Source organism: Anthonomus grandis, chromosome 19 (assembly GCF_022605725.1).
Source record: "Anthonomus grandis grandis chromosome 19, icAntGran1.3, whole genome shotgun sequence".
NCBI lineage: Eukaryota > Metazoa > Arthropoda > Insecta > Coleoptera > Curculionidae > Anthonomus > Anthonomus grandis.
Genome location: NC_065564.1, coordinates 5,630,361 through 5,656,508, shown reverse-complemented (window position 1 = coordinate 5,656,508; position 26,148 = coordinate 5,630,361). Strand labels below are relative to the sequence as shown.

The 26,148-nt window shown below is 33.1% G+C and overlaps 1 protein-coding gene across 5 annotated transcripts in view; it reads right to left on the bottom strand.

Moving 5' to 3' along the window:
• Nucleotides 1-26,148, bottom strand: part of LOC126747289 (hemicentin-2) — a 242,879-nt gene that overhangs the window by 70,841 nt on the left and 145,890 nt on the right. For 3 of the 5 annotated variants that reach the window (XM_050455827.1, XM_050455829.1, XM_050455828.1), the window contains 2 exons: nucleotides 731-960; nucleotides 538-667 (listed from right to left, as the gene is read on the bottom strand). In XM_050455827.1, coding sequence (XP_050311784.1) covers nucleotides 538-667; nucleotides 731-960 — 360 coding nt within the window. Of the gene's footprint in view, nucleotides 1-537; nucleotides 961-26,148 lie in introns of all 5 variants that reach the window. The other 2 variants (XM_050455825.1, XM_050455826.1) reach the window with 1 other exon arrangement.

The following is a 26,148-nucleotide window of genomic DNA, read 5'->3' as shown; positions in this document are numbered from 1 at the left end:
GCTGTCCATTTTTCAATATTCTACTATCGCTAGTTTTGCTGGAAATGCTGGGGAAACTTTAAAGTCATCGTATAAATTAATTTAATTTTTTTTTACAATTTTAACTAAACACCTTGGACAAATCGCTCAATATCTCAAAAACTAATCATAAATATTTTGAAAATTCTTGATGCGTCTTATAGTGGACACTTGAGCGCACCCTATAGTCCAACTTTGAAGACTCTAGCACTGCTAGTTTTGTTGTAAACCCTGGAAGAAAGATGTAAGTCACCCTTAAATTAATTATTATTTTTTTACAATTTTAACTGGACCGCTTGCATAAATCTCTCAATATCTCAAAAACTAATCATATATTTTAAAAATTCTTAATGCGCGTTGAAGTGGACACTCGAGCGCACCCTGCTGTCCAATTGTTAACACTCTAGCATTGCTGGTTTCATTGAAAAAAATCGGAAAAAACTTTAAAGTCACTCAAAAACTATTGTCCTCAATGTTCCTAGAACAACTTAATATGTGAAAAAAATTGTAAAAACTTACATTGAACATTAAGCAGGACAGAGACGTTCAAGGGTTTGTCCAGGGCGATGTGTCTGATGAGGCATGTAAGGGTGGCATTGTGGTGAGCCCTTAAAACTTTGGCCATGTGAGCATCATTTCTTGCGCCAACCTGTAAAGAAAACGGTTCGTTTTGGTAAGAAAAATATGGAAGAAGAAGACTTGTTAGTCTCGCCTTTTGATCGATGGCAGTCTCGGTTAAATTGAGCACCTCCAGGGGTAGTTCCGGCATGTCCAGAAGGGCCATGGAGCCTAAGGCGAGTTCCCAAGACAGGGTGGGCTTAGGGTTGCCCTCGTCTACCACGCAGGAGACCTTGAGGTCCGCGTTTTCCTTTACAGGGATGAAAGGGTTGCCCGGATCGAGGATTCGGTTGTCGATCATTAAGTAGCCCTTTTTGGGCGGGTCTGGAAATAAATACAAGCATATTTTTCATGGATCGAACCTGGAAATCTCAGCTGAAAGCGTCCAATACGGCAACCCTTGTGACCCCGAGCAAAACATCATATATTATTATCGTTAAATATATATTTATTTAACGATTTTTTGGTTTTGGTATATATATCAAACCTATATGGTGAAGGTATATTTATGAAACTGATTCAGTTTACAAAAGGGAGAAAATTTGATGAAATTCTTCTGAAAACTCACTGTATTTCGTCCATATTATACAATCTAATAACGCTGTTTATATTAACTATTTATATATAAAATTATATGAAATTTAAATAAACAGTGGTAATAAGTTAAATATGGAATATATATTTTCTGCAAAAACATTGATTTTCATCAGCACAACCCTTACCCCCCCACCCAGCCCAAACTTTTGTCCAGTAAGATATTCTTCTGAAAATCCAGTTTTTCGTTCATAATATCCAATCTAATAGCACTGTTTTTGTATTAAATAATTATTAATATACATATATATAATTACATCAAACTTAAATAAACAAACTGTGTTATTAGATTAGATATTAACGACAAAACCAGCTGTTATTCATGCGTATTATTTTGGAAAACAATAATTTTTGAAAACAATTTCTTACTGGTAAGTTGTGTGGGGTGGGTGGGGGGCTAAGGGTTGGATTAATGAAAATCGTTCTTTTTGCAGAAAATAATTGTCCGAGAAAAAAATGCTTTTTAAGAAAATTATAGGTGATAGTCACCCTTAAATTAATTATTATTTTTTTTACAATTTTAACTGGACCGCTTGCATAAATCTCTCAATATCTCGAAAACTAATCATAAATATTCTAAAAATTCTTGATGCGACTTATAGTGGAGACTTAAGCGCACCCTGCTGTCCATTTTTCAATACTCTACTATCGCTAGTTTCACTGGAAAAGCTGAGGAAACTTTAAAGTCATCGTATCAATTTATTTTATTTTTTTTTTACAATTTTAACTAAACACCTTGGACAAATCGCTCCATATCTCAAAAACTAATCATAAATATTTTGAAAATTCTTGATGCGTCTTACAGTGGAGACTTGACTTACAAAAGGGACAAAATTTGATGAAATTCTCCTGAAAACTCACTGTATTTCGTCCATATTATACAATCTAATAACGCTGTTTATATTAAACATTTATATATAAAATTATATGAAATTTAAATAAACAGTGGTAATAAGTTAAATATGGAATATATATTTTCTGCAAAAACATTGTTTTTCATCAGCACAACCCTTACCCCCCCACCCACCCCAAACTTTTGTCCGGTAAGATATTCTTCTGAAAATCCAGTTTTTCGTTCATAATATCTAATCTAATAGCACTGTTTTTGTATTAAATATTTATTAATATACATATATATAATTACATCAAATTTAAATAAACAAACTGTGTTATTAGATTAGATATTAACGACAAAACCAGCTGTTATTCATGCGTATTATTTTGGAAAACAATAATTTTTGAAAACAATTTCTTACTGGTAAGTTGTGTGGGGTGGGTGGGGGGCTAAGGGTTGGATTAATGAAAATCGTTCTTTTTGCAGAAAATAATTGTCCGAGAAAAAAATGCTTTTTAAGAAAATTATAGGTGATAGTCACCCTTAAATTAATTATTATTTTTTTTACAATTTTAACTGGACCGCTTGCATAAATCTCTCAATATCTCGAAAACTAATCATAAATATTCTAAAAATTCTTGATGCGTCTTATAGTGGAGACTTCAGCGCACCCTGCTGTCCATTTTTCAATACTCTACTATCGCTAGTTTCGCTGGAAAAGCTGGGGAAACTTTAAAGTCATCGTATCAATTTATTTTATTTTTTTTTTACAATTTTCACTAAACACCTTGGACAAATCGCTCAATATCTCAAAAACTAATCATAAATATTTTGAAAATTCTTGATGCGTCTTACAGTGGAGACTTGACTTACAAAAGGGAGAAAATTTGATGAAATTCTCCTGAAAACTCACTGTATTTCGTCCATATTATACAATCTAATAACGCTGTTTATATTAAACATTTATATATAAAATTATATGAAATTTAAATAAACAGTGGTAATAAGTTAAATATGGAATATATATTTTCTGCAAAAACATTGTTTTTCATCAGCACAACCCTTACCCCCCCACCCACCCCAAACTTTTGTCCAGTAAGATATTCTTCTGAAAATCCAGTTTTTCGTTCATAATATCTAATCTAATAGCACTGTTTTTGTATTAAATATTTATTAATATACATATATATAATTACATCAAATTTAAATAAACAAACTGTGTTATTAGATTAGATATTAACGACAAAACCAGCTGTTATTCATGCGTATTATTTTGGAAAACAATAATTTTTGAAAACAATTTCTTACTGGTAAGTTGTGTGGGGTGGGTGGGGGGCTAAGGGTTGGATTAATGAAAATCGTTTTTTTTTTGCAGAAAATAATTGCCTGAGAAAAAAATGCTTTTTAAGAAAATTATAGGTGATAGAAAAATCTATAGTTTTTGTATTATACTTTTTTCACATAACCTTAAGGCTTTCGAGTAAAACGTGAATAAACCCCATTTTATTTTTCGAAACCAAGGCGTATCGTATGAAAATTGCCGTAGTTTTTTTATCACAAATAAGTAGAAGTTCTTCAGTTTTTTTTTGGTTCTAGCCAACTTTTCATTATCTAGGTTCAAAAATACAGTTTACAATAGTATACAATAAAACATAAACATAATATTAGATTCCTCGACGTGAATCACGCGGACATTATATCCGATATTGATAGTTGAAGTAAAACCAAAAATAAACGTTTATTTAACTGTCGTGTGTTGCTTGGGAGGGCCCTTTTAAAACCCTTCGCGACGTATTTACGAGTTCGGGGTGATTATTTTCGACCACAAAGGGGCCCCCGCCAAAAAATTATTATCTTTCTGTTGCGGGTCGGCGGTTTTTTGTTTTTTTTTTTTTTAATTTTTCACCCCCCGTTTCCTCCGTATGTTACACCCGCCGTTCGCTGCTTTCATAACTAAAAATTTTTCCGCGTCATAATTTCCAGTCCAGATACGGACCCGCCGGTTTTACGTGCATAACTGAAAATTATATATTATTTCTCGCGGGCTGGCATAAAAGTGCGACGCCAGGCACAAAATATTATAAATGCGTTTTCGCCGGAAATGATAAATCTCGCGGACCGTGTGCCCGCCAAATGTAACGTTAGTTTTTTCTATTTAAATCATTGTGTCCCGCACCATCAACCTCCCCCCTTCATCCCTCTTTTACAGAATATAAAAAACTGATTTAAGCGTTGCGTTTGGGGGAAAAAAAAGTAGCTGAAAAGGAGCACCACGTTTAATTGAAAATTGTACCACTAAAAAGAGTTCTATATTAATGGGGTTTGTTCTTCTTATAAAAAGGCGTGGTAACTATTTCCATATATTCATAGATATAGAGCCTTAATTATAGACTCTGTTACCGATATTTGATGTCAACAGATTGAAAAAATTAGTTAAAATTATTCAGGGTGTTTAATTAAATTAAGGAACAGATACAAAATTCGGTGTTTAGTTAGGACTTCCTTCAACTATGAATATGTATCTCAAAATGGACCCCTTGGAGCTTGAAATTGTTTAAAGAAAATCTATTATTTGGAACAGTGACTGCAGTTACGCGTCAAATATCCTGAACATTTACACTTTCGACCCAAAAATGGTGTAAACCCAATTTTAGGGAAGGATTAAAGAGGGTTTATCTAAGCAGTCACAGTCTACTTGGTTTTTTTCTAATTTGATATTTTAATCGGGCTTAATAATGCTCCCCCTTCCCCCCCTTTCACTTGCCGGCGATTTTCTCAAAAACGATTAATTTTATCAAAAAAATGCAAGAGACGAATATTTTAGAATTTTTTCATCGCTAATTAGATTTTTATTGGAAACATAAGATGAACACGTGAATCTTCTCCTAAAATTGAATTTACTTAATTTTTGAGACGAAAAATAAAAAGAGTATTAAAAAAACTGTAGTAACAGTTCCAAATAATCCAATTTCTTCGAGGAATTTGCGCGGGCTGTATCTCTGGGGGAGAGAGCATTTTAGGATACATGTTTATAGGAAAAAACGTCTTACTTTGACTACAACAATACGCTCTTAAAAGATCTGTACCGAATTTTGTAACAGTCTATATAATTCTAAATAACTGTCTATATCTCAAAAATAAATCAAAAATTTATCGAAAATTCTTGATGTGTCTTGTAAGAGACACTTAAGCGCACGCCACTGACCTAATTTGAAAACTCTAGGTCCGTTAGTTTCATTGGAAAATTGCGAAAAACTTTCAAGATATTTAACACGTTAATTTATTTTTTTTTTAATTATATTAACTAGATCCCTTAGACAAAATCGTCCATATCTCAAAAACTAATCAAAAATTTTTTGAAAATTCTTGATGTGTCTTATAGAGGACATTTGAGCGCATGCCACTGACCTAATTTGAAAACTCTAGCTGAGCTAGTTTCATTGGGAAATTGCGAAAAACTTTCAAGGCACTTGACGCGTTAATTTAATTATTTTAACTGAAGCGCCTGGACTAAACCGTTCATATCTCAAAAACTGAACATTTTTGGTGTGTCCTGTAAGAGGCACTTGAGCGCACACCACTGTCCTAATTTAAAAACTCTAGCTCAGCTAGTTTCTTTAGAAAATTGAGGGAAACTTTTAAGATACTCGACGAGTTAATTTAATTTTTTTAAATTATTTTAAGTAGATTGCCTGGACAAAACTGTTCATAGATCAAAAACTAATCGAAATTTTTTTGAAAATTCTTGATGCGTCTTGTATGGAATATTTGAGCGCACGCCACTGACCTAATTTAAAAATTCTACCTCAGCTAGTTTCATTGGGAAATTGCAAAAAACTTTCAGAAAACTTGATGCGGTAATTTAAAAATTTCAACTGCACCGCCTGAAGTAAACTGCCCATATCTCAAAAAGTAATCTAAAATTTATTTCAAATTATTGGTGTTTTTTGTAGAACACTCTTGAGCGCACGCCACTGTCCTAGCTTAAAAACTCTAGCTCAACTAGTTTCATTGGAAAATTGCGAAAAACTTTCAAAGCACTTGACGCGTTAATTTAATTATTTCAACTTAACCGCCTGGACAAAACTGTCCATATTTCAAAAACTAAACAAATATTTTTTGAAAATTTTTGGTGTATCCTATAGCAAACAAATGAGCGCATGCCACTGCCCCAGTTTAAAAACTCTAGCTCAGCGAGTTTCATTAGAAAATTGAAAGAAACTTTCAAGTTACTCGACGCGTTAATTTAATTTTTTTAATTATTTTAAGTAGATCGCCTGTACAAAACCGTCCATATCTTAAAAACTAATCAAAAATTTTTTGAAAATTCTTGATGCATCTTGTAGGGAACATATGAGCGCACGCTACTGACCTAATTTGAAAACTCTAGCTCAGCTAGTTTCACTAAGAATTTGCGAAAAACTTTCAGAAAGCTTGATGTGGTAATTTCAAAATTTCAACTGCACCGCCTGAAGTAAACTGCCCATAGCTCAAAAAGTAATCTAAAATTTATTTAAAATTATTCGTGTTTCTTGTAGAACACTCTTGAGCGCACGCCACTGTCCTAGCTTAAAAACACTAGTTCATTGGAAAATTGAAAAAAAAACTTTCAAGACACTCGACGCGTTAATTTAAATTATGTTAAGTAGATTGCCTGGACAAAACTGTCCATATTTCAAAAACTAATCAAAATTTTTTTGAAAATTTTTGGTGTATCCTGTAGCAAACAAATGAGCGCATGCCACTGCCCCAGTTTAAAAATTCTAGCTCAGCTAGTTTCGTTAGAAAATTGAAAGAAACTTTCAAATTACTCGACGCGTTAATTTAATTGTTTTAATTATTTGAAGTAGATCGCCTGTACAAAACTGTCCATATCTCAAAACCTAATCAAAAATTTTAAAAAAATTCTTGATGTGTCTTGTAGGGAGCATATGGGCGCACGCCACTGACCTAATTTTAAAATTCTAGCTCAGCTAGTTTCACAGGGAAATTGCGAAAAACTTTCAGGAAACTTGACGCGTTAATTTAATAATTTCAACTGAACCGCCTGAAGTAAACTGCCCATATCTCAAAAAGTAATCAAAAATTTATTTAAAATTATTGGTGTTTCTTGTAGAACAATCTTGAGCGCACGCCACTGTCCCAGCTTAAAAACTCTAGCTCAGCTAGTTTCATTGGAAAATTGAAAAAAACTTTCAAGACACTCGACGCGTTAATTTAAATTATTTTAAGTAGATTGCCTGGACAAAACTGTCCATATTTCAAAAATTAACAAAAATTTTTTGAAAATTTTTGGTGTATCCTATAGCAAACAAATGAGCGCATGCCACTGCCCCAGTTTAAAAACTCTAGCTCAGCGAGTTTCATTAAAAAATTGAAAGCAACTTTCAAGTTACTCGACGCGTTAATTTAATTTTTTTAATTATTTTAAGTAGACCGCTTGGACAAAACTGTCCATATCTCAAAAACTAATCAAACATTTTTTGAAAATTCTTGATGTGTCTTGTGGGGAATATTTAAGCGCACGCCACTGACCTAATTTAAAAACTCTAGCTCAGCTAGTTTCACTGGGAATTTGCGAAAAACTTTCAGGAAACTTGACGCGTTAATTTAATAATTTCAACTGAACCGCCTGAACTAAACTGTCCATATCTCAAAAAGTAATCTAAAATTTATTTAAAATCATTGGTGTTTCTTGTAGAACACTCTTGAGTGCACGCCACTGACCTAGCTTAAACACTCTAGCTCAGCTAGTTTCATTGGAAAATTGAAAAAAACTTTCAAGACACTCGACGCGTTAATTTAAATTATTTTAAGTAGATTGCCTGGACAAAACTGTCCATATTTCAAAAACTAATCAAATTTTTTTTGAAAATTTTTGGTGTATCCTGTAGCAAACAAATGAGCGCACGCCACTGCCCCAGTTTAAAAACTCTAGCTCAGCTAGTTTTGTTAGAAAATTGAAGGAAACTTTCAAGTTACTCGACGCGTTAATTTAATTGTTTTAATTATTTGAAGTAGATCGCCTGTACAAAACTGTCCATATCTCAAAACCTAATCAAAAATTAAAAAAAAATTCTTGATGTGTCTTATAGGGAACATTTGAGCGCACGCCACTGACCTAATTTGAAAACTCTACCTCAGCTAGTTTCATTGGGAAATTGCGAAAAACTTTCAAGATACTTGACATTATTAATTTATTTTTTTAAATTATGTTCAGTAGACCCCTTGGACAAAGTCGTCTATATCTCAAGAACTATTTTTTTTTTAATTCTTGATGTGTCTTGTCGGAAACATTTGAGCGCACGCGACTGTCCCAATTCAAAAACTCTAGGTCAACTAGTTTCATTGAGAAATTGGGAAACTCTTTCAACACCTCTGACGAATTAATTTATTTATTTTAAAATTATTTGAAACTGAACCGCCTGGACGAAACCGCCTATACCTCAAAAATTTGCCAAAAACTTTTTGAAAATTCCTAGTGCATCTTGCAGTGTACACTTGAGCGCACCCTGTACAATTTTTAAAACTTCAAATTTCCCAGTTTCATTGAAAAACTGTAAAGTCACCCAGCACAAATTTCAGTTAACTTCATAAAAACTATTGGGTTGGGTGACTGGGCTCTTTCAGCGTTAATCAACATTAACAGATTGAAAAAAAAACGCCCTATAATTTAATCAAATCAATTAAACCCGCACAGTATAATAAAATTGATGTTGGGCCCTTTTTCGGTGCGGCAATAATTTTTAGTGAAATTTCGTTATTTACGAAAATGCGCTGAAATTACATTATTTGCCGCGGAATTAAAATTTATCACCGCTACATATACACGACCCCCTGGCCCTCTCCCGCCCCGTATGCAACGCATGCAATTACTCCCCAATCGGTTGTGAGGGTTAAAATACGCATCACTTACTGGATTCTGTATTTTTCTATAACTAATGCGAAAAAAACGACCCTTTTTCCCAATCAGGAGAACTAATTAGAATAGAAAAAAAGTAGTCGAACTTGCGGAAAAAAAAATCCCCGGAAAAAATGACTGAACGCAGTCGGATCCCTAAAACAATGAACGTTATTTTCGGTTTCGGTTCGTAATTTTTAATAAACCCGGAGTGGTGGCGAGAGAGGGGGTGGAAAAGGGGGAGAAAGGGATGTTTTCCGTTTTCTACTGGCGCATTTTTATCTGCAATTAAAGTCCCGAACTGGCACGGTATTAAATTTTTAACGTCTACTTAGGGAGTTCATATTTTTCGGGTAAAATACTACCTGCTGTAAATGATAAGCCCGCAAACCACTCCCGGCTCTAATTAAAATCTGAGACCGGCTTTAATGTTATCGAGTGGTAATAGAAGCGACGTAATAAAGTAATACAGGCAGCCTGTTTTAATTATTATTTAATAAAGTTCGATCTTAAGCTCCAGTTTGATTTTGAAGGGCTGTTACTGCCACTAGGGAGGTTCATTAAGGGCAGATAATGAACATAAATCACTACTAAAACGGCTTATATCAGCCCACTTTTCCTTGATGAATAATTTAAATAGTACACTTCCAGATGTTATCCGAGGATAATTGAAAAACAATTTATGGGGATCACTTTAGCTCAATGCACGGGCGTCAGTAAATAATTACCCTTATCATAAATATGTGACATTTCGCCATTATGCATTTAATTAGCTTCATTTCGAAGCTACACCTGCCAGCCGTTTGATCGACGTACGCCTCTATACGTGCATAATTACGTTTCACGACTTACTGGCTGCCTCCGACCGACCGGTTAACGTTCACCCCCCTTCCCCCCGTTTAATTACCCTCCGGAATACACCCTTAATTGGTCCAATCATTATTTAGCAAAAAGATTTTACATTAAACGTTTTAAATTGCTACACTTTTTGTGTGCCACCCTGGTTAAATGGATACGACAACAGTGCATTAATGCCCGCTTTCTCCCCTCTTCACGCCCCCGGGGATGCAAAGTTCTTCCCGTTATCTTTTAACGAGTCAAGTGATTTACCCTTATTAGATTCCATCCCCTGCAAGTCACTTCAATATTTCGCGTCCGGGCTCGATTCAATTACTTTTTAATGAAACGAGAAAGGAAAAAGTTACAGGAACGACGTTTGGGGGGGGGCAAAAGGGGGCGCAAATTGACCTTTTAGGGGCGTTTCGACCGAAATGAAAAGACTGACATTTAAATAATTTAGGACAAACCAGGAATGTTACAGGAATATATGCTTAAGATGTTGTCGGACATATGTCAAAATAGGCAGATCTGCTTTCATGGAATAAATTAATAAATAATTTTTTTACAGGCCTCAAGTTGGTAGTAAGGTAAGTACAGGTAAATACAGCTATGTTTTTAGTTTAAAAATGACAGCTATCTCTTGTCAAAAATGTCAACTTTCAATAATTTTTTTATAGACCTCATGTTGGTTTCTTACCTACTGGACTGTTGAATTTCCGTAATAAACCGATTGTAACAACCCTGTTTTGGTTTAAAAATGATAGTTGTCACTTGTCAAAAATGTCAACTGTCACTGGATTTAATTCTATTTTATTAAACCCTGTCAAAAAATATTTAGGTTTACTCTCCAGGAACGCGTAAATATTTTTTTATAGACCTCATGTTGGTAGGAAGTTTCTTTTCTACTTGACTGTTGAACTTCCCTAATAAACCGATTGTAACAACCCTGTTTTAGTTTAAAAATTACAGCAGTCACTTGTAATAAATGTCAACTGTCAAAATTTATAGGTTGGCTCTCCTGGAATGCGTAAATAATTTTTCAATGCCTTCCAAGGCATCTACCGTCAATTTTAAGGGAATGTTTTTGGTTTTCAAGGCGTTTGACGTACATTTTTCTAGTAACTATTTTCAATTTTTCTCTTAAATAAACTTAATTTTCAATGTTTCCAGTCATCTTCCAGGCACTTGGAGCAATTTTACCCACAAAAATGGTAACTATTTGTCATTTTTCTTGAAACGAGAAACGAAAACTTTTCAAATGTCACTTGTCAAAATTATCAACTGTCACTTGATTTAATTTCGTCTTATTAAACCCTGTTAAAAAAATAATTAGGTTTGCTTTCCAGGAAGGCGTAAATAATTTTTTATAGACCTCAAGTTGGTAGAAAGTTTCTTACCTACTTGACTGTTGAACTTTTTTAATAAATCGATTGTAAAAACTCTGTTGTCGTTTAAAAATGACAGCAGTCACTTGTAACAACAAATGTCAACTGTCAAAATTTATACTGAATGCGTAAATAATTTTTCAATACCTTTCTAGGCATTTTACGTCAATTTTAAGAAAATCTTTTCGGGTTTCAAGGCGTTTGACGTACATTTTTCTCACGAGTATTTTTTTAAATTCAATTTTTATTTTCCAGATATTTAGAGACACTTTTTATCTTTCTCAGATATTTGAAGATCGTGTTCCACTCACTTAAAATCATTTTTTTCTTGAAGTGACAGCTACGTCCTATTTTAGCTGTTACAGCAGTTATTCCGAGGATAGCATTTTTTTTTCAGGAATTTGATCTCAATTTTAAATTTTCGCATTCATTTTTCAAGAACTTTATGCAGTTTGTTCCCTGGAAGTGATTGATAATTATTTCTCATTTTTCACGTGAAATAAAGTAATTTCATATTTTTTCCAGGCATTTGAATTTAATTTTCCCGGTTATTTTCCAGGCATTTGAAGTTAATTTTCCTATGGTATAAACTAATTTCTTATATATTGAAGTATTTTTTTCCTGGAACTCGCAATTATTTCCCACCTTTCTCCTAGGATAACCTAATTTCTAATTTTTGTCCAGGCGTTAATTTTTTAATTTTTTCAGGTACTTGGAGCATTTATTTTCCGTAAAACTGACAAATTTTTCCTATTTTTCATGTGGGATAATTCCATTTCATTTTTTTTAGCAATTAATCAGTAATTTTTTTCCAAAATTCCATTTTTTTTCGTAGAAAGACCTAATTTCTAATTTTTTTCAATCTTGGTGTTAAAAACCTAGTTTTATCCAATTTTCCAATGAAACTAGCCTAGCTAGTTTCATTGGAAAATTGGGAGAAACTTTCAAGATCAAATTTGTTCTGTCATTTTCCAGAATTTTGATTCTTAAAGCTGGCAACTATTTCCCATTTTTTTTTTCAAGCATTTGAAGCTAATTTTCAACTTTTTCTAGTCATTTTCTAGACCTTTAAAGCGTTTTTTCCCTAAGACTGACCACTTTTTTCAATTTTTCTGATAGATAAACTTAATTTTCCATTTTTTTCTTCAGACATTTGGAACTAATTTTCAATTTTCTCTTAAAATTAGTCATTTTCTTCATTTTCCTCTGCGAAAAACCAGATTTTTTCCCAGGCATTTTAAATAAATTTTCTAGCAATTTTCCAGGCATTCTTAAAACAATTTTTCCCTGGAACTGACAATTATTTCTTAGCTACGTGGGATAAATTGCAAAAGATTTCATTATATCTTATTTAATCTGTCAAAATGTACGAACTAACTCTCCTTGTTGCTAGAAAGTTTCTTATCTACTTGACTGTTGATTTTTTTTGGTAAAACCATTGTAACAACCCCGTTTTTGGCCTAACAATGACAACTGTCACCTGTCATGAATATTTCATTTTATTTTACTAAACCTGTCACAACTAACCTATTTAGGTTGGCTCTCCTGGATCGCACAAATAATTTTTTACAGGCCTCATGTTGATAGAAAGTTTCTCACTTACTTGACTGTTGAACTCTTTCTGCAAATCGATTGTTTGAGCCTAAAATTGCAGCTGTCACTTGTCAAAAGTGTCAACCATAGAGGTCACGAGGTTCGAAAAGTGATATTATTTATTAAATCGGGCTAATGTCGAATTCAAATCGGACCCTTTCACGTGTAATTCGAATTTTATTTCAAGAAGTGACAGGCCAAATTGCCCGATTAAAAATTCGTATTCGGATCCCGGCTACGTGCCAGTAAAGATTTTTAGGAAAAAATCACCCCCCCGTGGCACCGTAAAAATTAATCGGTTACACACTAGGGCGGTTTTTCGTATTATTTTAACCCCCCGCAGCAGCCAAACCGGGTTTAAAAATCCAATTTTAAACAACAAAAAAAAAACTAAATAAAACAAACGTCCAGTTAAATAGTTGAAACGTAACATACGTATTTAATGACACGCTTTATTCAATTCGATTACAAAATAAATGAACTCGGGTTCCGAAAACAGGGAAAACGTTAAGCCATTAGAGTGATCTAGATGCAAATGCTGCTTTATGCGAAAAAAGTTAAAAGGGTGTTTTTTTTTTGTTAAAATCGGTGCGGACCACGGGTTTAACAACGATTTTTACAGGAAAAAAATACGGGAAATCGAATAATTTTTCCAGGCTTTCTCATGGCAAAAAAATAGACCAAGAGGAGTTGACTCCAGATCCAATAAAAGTGGACCTGAAGTCCAAGTTTATTCAGGAAATTATTTTTTTATTAAATAAAAAGTACTCTCTTTTACGGGGAAACAGTTGTAGCAATTAACGCTTTCCTAAATTAAATCTTAACAAATAAAAGCGAGTTTTATTGAAACGGTGTAAATTGACCCAAATAAACCCGGAAAACGTTTCTGCCGTCAGCGTCCTCCGCCCTTACCTTAAAACTAGCGAGCAGCCTTAACGGTTATTCCTTTCGAGAACGTACGTACGTACTTAGAAAACCCGTTAACACTAAACGTAATTTCAGGCATAAACCTTCTAAATTTCGCCGCTAGTTTAACGGGAAACACATGCGAAATTAACGAATAAAAGTGACAATGTCTGGCCACCGAAGGGGAAAGGGGAAAGCTTCTCTAAAACCACATTTTACTGCGAATTACTCCTCATTAAAGCAACGGGCCATCGGCCATTTTACATAATGGCGCACACGAGTGAGATGGTATTTAAATTTGAAAAAATGCACCCCCTTTATTTTAATTTTTTTTCGCGGCGGTTTTTGTGGGGAAATTAGCCGTTAAAATTGCGCTTTTTAACGAGTTTTTAACGTCAATGGGTCAAATGAATTGAATTTGTGCGGCACGTTTATGTTATGCCACTATTATCCTACAAAAAGGCGCATAAAACAATTGTTCCAGGCAGGTGGGGGTATTGACAACTCCCACCCCGGTATGACGCATAAAACATTTTTGCGCATTTTATTGGTTAAAAAAAATTAAAAAAAATGCCAGTACCAAGGGCTAGTACTGCTGTTTATTTATTTTCTATTTGTTCCCTTAAATCATGGAAAACATTGGGGTTTTTATGAGATATATGCAGCGGTCGGGTCCAAATTTTGAAGATATCTAAAAAAATACGGATTTCTCAAAAAAATCATAGAAACACTAAATGAACACTCGGTTTTTGTTTACCCAAAGCCATTAAAATTACATCCTTAACTATAACAGTAAAAAAGTTACGGCAGATTTTGTTAAGCAACAATCTTATCTGCAGCTATCGGGTGCACATTTCGAAAATATCTGAACAACTACTAATTTCTCAAAAAATACATTTAAACACTAAATGAACCTTTAATCCTTGTCTACCGAAAACTATTAAAATCACCTTTCTAACTATAACAGGAAAGAATATATAGCAAATTTTGTTAAGCAACAATCTTCTCTGTAGCTATCGGGTCCAAATTTCGAGAATATCTGAAGAAGTACTGATTTCTTAAAAAATATATAGAAACACTAAATAAACCTTCTGTTTTTGTTTATCTAAATCCGTTGAAATTACATCCATCACTATAACAGTAAAAAAGTTACAGCAGATTTTGTTAAGCAACAATCTTATCTGCAGCTGTCGGGTCCAAATTTCGAAAATATCTCAAAAACAATTAACTTCTCAAAAAATCTGTAAAACAACCTAATGACCCTTTAACATTTGTCCACCAAAAACTATTAAAACCACGCTCCTTACCATAATAGCAAAAAAGTTACTGCTTACTTAGTTAAAGAACAATCTCAAACTCATCTGTCGGGTCCAAATTTCGAAGATATCTCAATAACTACTGATCTCTCAAAAAATTCGTAGATCAGCCAAATAAACCTCTAACCATTGCCTACTCAAAAATCTTAAAATTACCTTCCTAAGTATAACGGTAAAAAAGTTATGGCATTTTTTGTTAAGTTGAAATCACCTCTCTATTGTCCCAGTCACGTCTGTCCTGGACGTGATTTCTGTATCTTCATTACAAGGGGAGGAAAACAACTAAAAGAAAACTGTCAAAACTAAAGTTGGCATCGGAAAAAATAAATAAATTTTCCTGCTTAACATAACCCGCGATTTTTACTGCCCTCCGTGTCTAACCAACTTCCGCAGTTAATTCATAAAAATAAAATATGGTCTGGAAAGAAATTTTTAATAGCCACCATCTTATCCGAGCGAGTATCACCCGCAAAGGGGTTAAGGTTGAGGAGATAAGGGCGTTTTATGCGCCCTTAAGAAAAATATCATTTCCTGATCGAATAAAAGAAAAAAAACACTCCCTTTTAAAAGTCACGTCGAGGAGGAGCACACAGAGGGTTAATCCAACCGAGCGGACAAGTCTGGAGGGCTGGTTACGGAAATACAGGTCAAAGGGCTCGAGTGCATTGAAAGAATTTTTAAGGGTTGTTTTTTTTTCGGCAAAACAAAATCAAACGGGGGGAGAGGGTCATCTTTGGTGGCGTAGAAAAGGGTTGGGAAGATATATAGTGGCCAAGTGGAGTTATGTACGCAATTTTTTGCAGGCAATTAGAAATTTTTATTTAGGAATTTTTTGCCAATTTGCTCTTATGCCAAAATTCTCTATTCCCATAAGAAAGCTAAGAAAAATCTATGCCCGAAAAACTCGTTTTTCATTAAGCCTACCCTTACCCCCCCCCACCCACCCCACACAACTTACCAGTAAGAAATTGTGTTCAAAAATTATTATTTTTCAAAATAATACGCATGAATATCAGCTGGTTTCGTCACTAATATCTAATCTAATAACACAGTTTGTTTATTTAAATTTGACATAATTATATATATGTATATTAATAAATATTTAATACAGAAACAGTGCTATTATTTTTTATATTATGGATGAAAAACAGTGATTTTTCAAAACAATTTCTTACTGGGTAAATTTTAGGGGTGGGTGGGGGGTGTAAGGGTTTTGTTGATGAAAAACAATGTTTTTGCAGAAAATATATATTCAAAATTTATTTTAATAACACTGTTTATTTAAATTTGTTATAATTTCATTAATGAATATTTAATACAAAAACAGTGCTATAAGATTGGATATTATGGACGAAAAACAGTGATTTTTCAAAAGAATTTCTTACTGGGCAAATGTTTGAGGTGGGTGGGGGGGGGGCAAGGGTTGTGTTCCTAAAAAAACAATATTTTTGCAGAAAATATATTTAATATTTAATTTAATAACACGGTTTATTTAAATTTGATATAATTCTATATATAAATATACCAAAACCAGAAATTATTAAAAAATCGTTGATAAATTGAATTGAAATATTTACTAATGAAATTGAATTACTAATGCTTAAAAAAGGTCTAAAACATGATTGTGCCGCAACTTATGGTACACCGTTGAGTTCGGAATTAAAATCACTTTTAATATTTGAAGAGTCGACTCGAACAACGTTGTAACTTACATTGTTTCAACTTTTCAGGAGGAGCAACAATCTATAAACCTTTTTTTTGAACTTTAAAATGGAAAAACGTTGCATGATCATGACGGTAACAACGTTGTTTCATGCTGTTAGGCTTAAATTTACACGATTTATCCATAGTTTAGGCTATAGAGTCTTTTATACAAGAAAAATTTGGAATAACGCTGTAACTGCTGTGTAACTCATAACGTTTTTCCATAACTTGCGCATTTTTCAATACACTATAAAGTCTGGGATGTAAAATAAAAAACGTCGTGAACTAATATATTTTTATTTTTCAGTCTGCCTTACGTAAAAACCAACAAAACTTACTGTAAGACTAATAACTAAATCTATACTGTATCCTACTTCAATATCTATAATATAGAAAAAATGACAGTAGAACAAAAAATACATTAATAATCTTAATACTAAAAGTAGGCTGATAGTATATTATGTTGTAAATGTAAACATGTAAGAGAAAATAATACTCATTCTGTTAACAAATTTTCGTAAAAAGGATGATAAACTGGATTCATATACTCACACAAATATATTAAATTACCTTTTTTAGCAGCCGAAATAGGTATTGGTCTATCATATGCCAACGGCAAATTTGCTATGCTGGAAAAAGGTAAAGTAGTAGCCTTATATTTTGCAATATTTTTCACGATGGTAATATGTTTCTAGGGTCGAAGAACGTTATGAGTCTCTCTTGTAAACAATGCATTTGGGTCTTCCGAACTAATTTTATTCCATAGTGATTCCGTAAGTTTAAATTTGGAATTTTTGTAAAGAGCTTTTTCCAAATCTCTCAAATCTTTGAAATCTTCCCTTTGCATGCACAAGATATAAAAAGGCTTGCTTTCCAATGCGTTGGCACCCACTCAAATGGCACGAAAACCTTCGCAGTTTTTTTCTTTTTTTCTATTAAAGAAAAGTCCCTATCGCAGGGCAGGAAGCTGTGTCCAGCTGACAAAAATTTTTGATGCACTTCTGTGAAATATTTTTGATCCGCCAAAAGTTTTAAAGTTATTGTTCTGCCCCACACATCTATCCGACTATATTATTAGCTGCTTTCTTTCGCCTGTTTGCAATGGATGGAAATGTTCTTTTACGCACCTCAGTAAACAAGATGAAATTTCTATGGATCCTCGTTTTGCTACTGTTTCATTCCACAGCATCATAAACGCATCGTTAGATGTCGCATCATGTATATCTAAATTATAATTCGACAACTGGCGTTGGTAAAATACGCTGGAGTGATGTAAAGTGGGACAGAATAAGACCTGTTGCGAATAGAACAAAAATATTAGATGTATTGCTTTTTGCCAGCTGTGTACCTTCATTGATTTGTGCATACCCTGCTTTAGCACGCATCTGATAAATTTGCATGTCTTGTGTGATTTTCTGTCTTTCTTTCTCAGTATTGGCAGCACATAACTTAATATAACGCTTGTCACAAAATGTGAATGTATCAGAACGAGGTAATCCAAATTTTAGATTCAGTTTCGAAAATGTATCATTGTATATCCTGATTGATATATTCTTATGCTCTGGATATTTTTCACAAAAGAGCTTATACATTATTTTTAAGTTGAGATCTTCGGACAGGAACTCTGTATGAGTTTTTCATCGTGAGTAGTAGCTTTCCTGTTTAGGAAAAGACGAAATATATTCCCTGATCAACTCTTTGACGTTTCCTGGAATAGCATGTGGCCGATTGGCATGACGTCCTCGGAAATCTTTAATGTCAATATTGTTCTTCAATTTTTCTAACATTTGTATTCTTCGGGGTGTTACTCTAAGGGTATCTGTGACAGTTTTTTGGCAAACTCGTATCTTATCTTGCTCAAGAGGTAAATATTGGATACATACATGGATTTGGTTGATTTTTTACTTTTGGCCTTATCGGTTCACGTATCTTAATACATTGGTATGCGAGAAATTAGGATTGTTCATTATAAGTAAGACTTCTGAATTTTGACAAAATCGTACCTTTATTGCCTTCTAGCTTTGCAGCAAAACATCCCCTTTTACAGCGGCATACAACATTCTGAAAAGCAAGAGAAGATGTCTATATGAAGGCAATAATGAAACGATGATGAAAATTGATATGGTACTAGTAATATTATGAATTACATAAGGACATTAAAAAAATTATAATGCTAAATATGTAGGTACTAACTTTTCCAACAAAATGATAAACTCTTAAGTATATAGTCTGCACAGTAAAAACAATACAGTTACATTTTTTCATCAAGCAAACTATAGAAACATTGCAAACACATGACAGTTAAATTTCCGCGCCAAAATAGAACAGTTACAACGTTGTTCGAGCCGACTCTTCATTTGATATTCGAAAACCAAGTACGTATTTGAAAAAAAAAAGTTGATGATGGTGGCCCGAAGACGAAACGTCGGATCTAAAATTTAATAACGGCATCTTAAAGAGGGAAAAATGTGGCTATGAGAAAGTGCAATTTATTTTCAAAAATCTTTTGTATCAAGCAGAATTTTTTTTTTGAAAATTCGTTTTTTTCGGATATCTCCGGATTTTTTATGTCTTAAAGCGGCATGTTATTCAGCACCCATAAGCGTTAAATTCTTCCCATTCAACCAACTTTCTTTCTATGTCTCACGGTTACGGAGATCCGTGTACTGGCCCTCCTTATCTTGGGCAAACTGCACGATCACTGATTATCACACACTTTTTCTGTTTCTCCTTTTTGTCATTCAAAATAAAGTTCAATTTACTTATTGTTTCTCCTGACCATTTGCCACTTTCTCAACTTTCCCTCCTTGTTGTCGCCTTGTTTGTTTTGAGCACAACAAACTTACCGTCCCGTAAAACTGCATTTTAGTAAGTTTAAGAAGTCGATAACGGCACCTCAAACTCCCGGTGATTTCACGGTTTTCGCCCTCCGGCCGACGTTTTTTCCCGCTCCGTAGAGCAGAAAGTTTTGCAACAGTCACAGGTGACGGCCTATGGCCCTGTTTACATTTCCACCCCCCCCTTACCCTACCGGAAAATACCCCAGGACAACTTCGTGAGGAGGCAAAAGGCCCGGAAACGATCGTTTCAATTTTACTTCACGTCATCATCAAATTGGTAGGAAAAGTGTCGCTGCTTGAATACTGTTTCAGAATTGGGCCATCTTCAGGTGTAAAACTAACCGAGAACGTCCTGAATTTGTTCAAGTCGGTAGCGCTTAAAAAAACACACTCGCTGATGGTGGTGGCGGAGCTAAGCAGTAATAACACTAAAAGGCAAACAGCGGCAAGAAACAATCACTTAAAACCGAGCTCCCCCTACGTCATCCCACTTCTGATTCCTGTAAAATAAACAGCAGCCGAGATAATACCCGGCGATATTTGACGTGCAATCCAAAAACAACGGTATTATATCCAGCGTTTTCAGCTAAAAGCTGAGGAAAGCGCACACACATACACTGAGAACCGGATGCCGCAAAGTAACAGGAGAGCTTTCAGCAATAATATCAGGATGTGCTTGTCGGCTTTCAGCTACCCCCCTTTCGCGTTTCCTCCCCTTTTTGCGGGCGAACTCGTGTAAACAATGTGGAAATGCGGGGTGAGGTGGCTTTTTTCGGGCACCTTTTTTTGCCGCAATTAGGTCGAGTGATTAAGGAGGTTATGCACGAACTAATTGTTTTTTTTTTAATTATTATATTTAGCTCTGGAAATTTATTTCCAGTTAGAAAGCGTCATGGCAATCCGGCGCAATAAATAATAACCTACCGGGGGACTGCGCCATAACTAGTATGCACCGAAGCCCGATTTATCTTCGGGGCTTTCGCTTCTTTTTTTTTTAATTACTGTCGGGGCTATTCATTTGTGTATTGCGACTTTTATGGCGTTTCGCTACGTCAATGGGTTTATTTTAATTTTTTTTTACGTAAAAATCTTATGAAAATAAAAACTTCATAAAAATTGGAACAAAATACTTTGATATACGGCTATTTTTGCCTTAAAAAGCCAATAATAAAACAGGATTCTTGTTACCATTAATGCCTATCCGAAAGTTATGGTTTTTCATGATTTTCTTTCATTGTAATGGAGAATATTATTAAAACTGCCTTTTGTAGGTATAGGTCTTATTATTCTGAATGACTTTTATTTAACCTTTTTTTCTCTCAAAAAATCAATAAAAAAAATAATTTTGATCTAATGCAGGTGTTCTTATCAAAATTACACTTTTTCATGTTTCTTAGCTTTCCTATGGGAAATACAGAATTGTAACATGAGAGTTTTTTGATTGTCTTCTTAGGAGCAATACACACCAAAAAAAAATTTCGATTCGACCAACTTTTCAAAATGTTCAAATTTCCCGGCCAGTTTTGGTCAAAAACCGAAAAACACCAATTATTTATTACCCTCTCGATTTTCGAAAAAAATTGTAAAATACTTTTTATTTTATGCCTAAAAAAGGCATCTATTGCAAAAATAAAAAATATGAAATTTCCCATACATTCTGAGAAAATTAAATTTTTTTGATTAAAGGTTTTTCTTGATTTTCTCCCACTGTATGCAAAATAAAATTATAATCTTTTTTTCTTAAGATAGCCCTTATTATTCTAAACATTTTTTATTTAAACAATATTTTTTTCAGACTAACAGGTTTTTTGTAAAAAATGAAAATGCAATTTTTAAAGAAAAATCACGGGTATAAACCCTTGCAGGTGTTCCTGTGGAAATTTCACTTTTTAATTTTTCATGGCTTTCCTATGGGAAATAGGAAATTGTGACATAGGAGTTTTTTGATTACCTTTTTATAAGCAATGCACAGGAAATTTTTTTTTTAATTCGGCCAACTATTCAAAATTTTCAAAATTCCCGGTTAGAGGTTTTTCTTGATTTTCTCCCACTGTGTGAAAAATAAAATTATAAACTCTTTTTCTTAAAATAGCCCTTATTATTCTAAACAATTTTTATATAAACAATATTTTTTTCAGACTCACAGATTTTTTGTAAAAAATTAAAATGTAATTTTTAAAGAAAAATCACGGGTGTAACCCTATGCAGGTGTTCCTATGGAAATTTCACTTTTTAATTTTTCATGGCTTTCCTATAGGAAATACAGAATTGTGACATAAGAGTTTTTTGATCATATTCTGATAAGCAATGCACAGGAAAATTTTTTTTTGATTTGCCCAACTTTTTTAAATTTTCACATTTTCCAGCCAGTTTGGGCCAAAAATCGAAAAAATGCCAATGATTTATTTCCTGTTTGTTTTTCGAAGAAAATTGTAAAATACTCTTTATTTTATGCTTAAAAAAGGCACCTATTGCAAAAATAAAAAATATGAAATTTCCCATACATTCTGAGAAAATTAAATTTTTTTGATTAAAGGTTTTTCTTGATTTTCTCCCACTGTATGCAAAATAAAATTATAATCTTTTTTTGTTAAGATAGCCCTTATTATTCTAAACATTTTTTATTTAAACAATATTTTTTTCAGACTAACAGGTTTTTTGTAAAAAATGAAAATGCAATTTTTAAAGAAAAATCACGGGTATAAACCCTTGCAGGTGTTCCTATGGAAATTTCACTTTTTAATTTTTCATGGCTTTCCTATGGGAAATAGAGAATTGTGACATAAGAGTTTTTTGATTATCTTCTGATAAGCAATGCACAGGAAATTGTTTTTTTGATTTGGCCAACTTTTCAAAATTCTCAAATTTTCCAGCCAGTTTGGGCCAAAAACCGAAATATGCCAATAATTTATTTCCTGCTCGTTTTTTGAAAAAAAATGTAAAATACTTTTTATTTTATGCTTAAAAAATGCATCTATTGCAAAAATAAAAAATATGAAATTTCCCATACACTCCGAGAAAATTATTTTTTTTTGATTAGAGGTTTTTCCTAATTTTCTCCCACTGTGTGGAAAATAAAATTATAATCTCTCTTTCTTAAGATAGCCCTTAATATTCCAAACAATTTTTATATAAACAATATTTTTTTCAGACTCACAGATTTTTAGTAAAAAATTAAAATGTAATTTTTAAAGAAAAATCACGGGTGTAACCCTTGCAGGTGTTCCTATGGAAATTTCACTTTTTAATTTTTCATGGCTTTCCTATGGGAAATAGGGAATTATGACATAAGAGTTTTTTGATTATCTTCTTATAAGCAATGCACAGGAAATTATTTTTTTGATTCGGCCAACTTTTCAAAATTCTCAAATTTTCCAGCCAGTTTGGGCCAAACACCAAAAAATGCGAATAATTTATTTCCTGCTTGTTTTTGGAAAAAATTTGTAAAACACTTTTTATTTCAAATTTGAAAAAGGCATCTACTGCAAAAATAAAAAATATGAAATTTCCCATACACTCCGAGAAAATTAATTTTTTTTGATTAGAGGTTTTTCCTAATTTTCTCCCACTGCGTGGAAAATAAAATTATAATCTCTCTTTCTTAAGATAGCCCTTAATATTCCAAACAATTTTTATATAAACAATATTTTTTTCAGACTCACAGATTTTTAATAAAAAATTAAAATGTAATTTTTAAAGAAAAATCACGGATGTAACCCTTGCAGGTAATTCCTATCGAAATTTCACTTTTTAATTTTTCATGGCTTTCCTATGGGAAATAGAGAATTGTGACATGAGAGTTTTTTGATTATCTTCTGATAAGCAATACACAGGAAATTTTTTTTTTGATTCGGCCAACTTTTCAAAATTTTCACATTTTCCAGCCAGTTTGGGCCAAAAATTGAAAAAATGCCAATAATTTATTTCCTGCTCGTTTTCCAAAAAAAATTGTAAAATACTTTTTATTTCAAGATTGAAAATGGCATCTACTGCAAAAATAAAAAATATGAAATTTCCCATACATTCCGAGAAAATTAATTTTTTTTGATTAGAGGTTTTTCTTGATTTTCTCCCACTGTATGGAAAATAAAATTATAATCTCTCTTTCTTAAGATAGCCCTTATTATTCCAAACAATTTTTATATAAGCAATATTTTTTCAGACCTACAGATTTTTTGTAAAAAATTAAAATGTAATTTTTAAAGAAAAATCACTGGTAGTAAACCCTTGAAGGTGTTCCTATGGAAATTTCACTTTTTAATTTTTCATGGCTTTCCTATGGGAAATTGTGACATAGGAGTTTTTTGATTATCTTCTTATAAGCAATGCACAGGAAAATTTTTTTTTGATTCAGCCAACTTTTCTAAATTTTCAAATTTTCCAGCCAGTTTGGGCCAAACACCAAAAAATGCCAATAATTTGTTTGCTGCTCGTTTTTGGAAAAAAAACTGTAAAATACTTTTTATTTTATGCTTAAAAAAGGCATCTACTGCAAAAATAAAAAATATGAAATTTCCCATACATTCCGAGAAAATGAAATTTTTTTGATTAGAGGTTTTTCTTGATTTTCTCCCATTGTATAGAAAATAAGATTATAATCTCTTTTTCTTAATATAGCCCTTATTATTCCAAACAATTTTTATAAAAACAATATTTTTTTCAGAATCACAGATTTTTTGTAAAAAATTAAAATGTAATTTTTAAAGAAAAATCACGGGTGTAACCCTATGCAGGTGTTCCTATGGAAATTTCACTTTTTAACTTTTCATGGCTTTCCTATGGGAAATAGAGAATTGTGACATAAGAGTTTTTTAATTATCTTCTGATAAGCAATGCACAGGAAATTATTTTTTTGATTCGGCCAACTTTTCAAAATTTTCACATTTTCCAGCCAGTTTGGGCCAAACACCAAAAAATGCGAATAATTTATTTCCTGCTTGTTTTTAGAAAAAATTTGTAAAACACTTTTTATTTCAAATTTGAAAAAGGCATCTACTGCAAAAATAAAAAATATAAAATTTCCCATACATTCCGAGAAAATTAAATTTTTTTGATTAGAGGTTTTTCTTGATTTTCTCCCACTGTATGGAAAATAAAATAATAATTTTTATATCTTACGATAGCGTACGTGATTCCAAACAACTTTGATAGAAACAATATTTTTCTCAGACCCATAGATTTCTTATAAAAAATTAAAAGGTCATTTTTAAAGAAAAATCATGGGTGTACCCCTTTCAATTTCTGTAATGCAGGTGTTCTTATGGAAATTACACTTTTTTAATTTGTCATGTCTCTTCTATGGGAAATAGAAATTTTTTTCATAATATTTTTTTGATTGTCTTTTTATGAGGAATATATAACAATTTTTATTTTGTTAATTCGATATTTTATAAAGACAAAAATTACATCAAATTCTTGAAAAAAAATCCGAATTTAGTCTAATTGCCTGAAAGAAAAACAAATATTGATGGAAATATGGAAAAACTATCTTAAAGGATCAAGAATAAATAAATAAACTAAAAGCACACATAAAGAATTTTCATAAAAAGCCCATAGACATGACACCCTTTTTCAGCTAATTTTATCCGACTGAACCAACGGTGTAATTAAATTTTTGCTAGCGTCGACGCTGCTTAAAAAATCACTGTTTTTTTTTTAAAAAACTCTTTTTTAGTGCCACTTGTAACCGTTCAATTGAACACAGTAGCGTCCGAAAAATAGCTCTCGAAATGAAACAATGTCCTGTCAATTCGCTAGTTAAACAAAACCCCGACTGAGACAAAAGAAATCCGCAGCAGTTCGCTTCGGATTTTTTTTTCCATCCCCCAATGAAAACGCAGCTTTTCAGCAAACGAGGGAGAAATCATTCTGGTTTAGACGTTTCAAATGAACCGGACCCGTCCCGGAATTTCTGTAATTATCCGGTCCGGATTGGAAAAAACTTCCCTCTATTGTTTCGGATCATTTTTCGGTTTTCAGAGGGGGGTGGTGAGAGGGGTTAATAATGGGCCTCGTAAATTCGAATACAAAACGATCCCCGACACATTTTCTATGCGGAAAGAAAGAATATTTCCTTATATTTATGCACTTCGGGTGCCCCTACATAATTCATATTGCGCCCGCTCTCGAGGAAAACTCTAACTACCTAAGTGTGCATCAAGTGTACATAAGTATTCACAGCGTATAATCTGGCGAATTTTCGAAACGACTTTGCCGAACGGTTATTTTGTTTTATGCCGGCAGTTGTTAGGGATGAAATATGCTTCGCGTGCAATCCGGTTAACTTTTTTTTTATTATTATCGTTATTCGCATAAAATTACGGATAAGCTGCACTTACACCCTCCTCGTGGTGTAAATTAACGCAATATAGCTTTAACGTTGCTCAAAAGGGCCTAATTACCCATATAAACCGAACAGTGGGCCTATTCATCTCAAACGGCCTGTTTCAATCCGAACCGATGCACACATTATTTCGGTAAATGGGGCAACGCGTATATCGAAGTTGTTAATATGCATTAACTAAAAAAGCGTGACAAACTTTTGCCTCTGAAAATTAAACAAAAACGTTGATTTTTAGGAGAATCGCTGCTGATAATA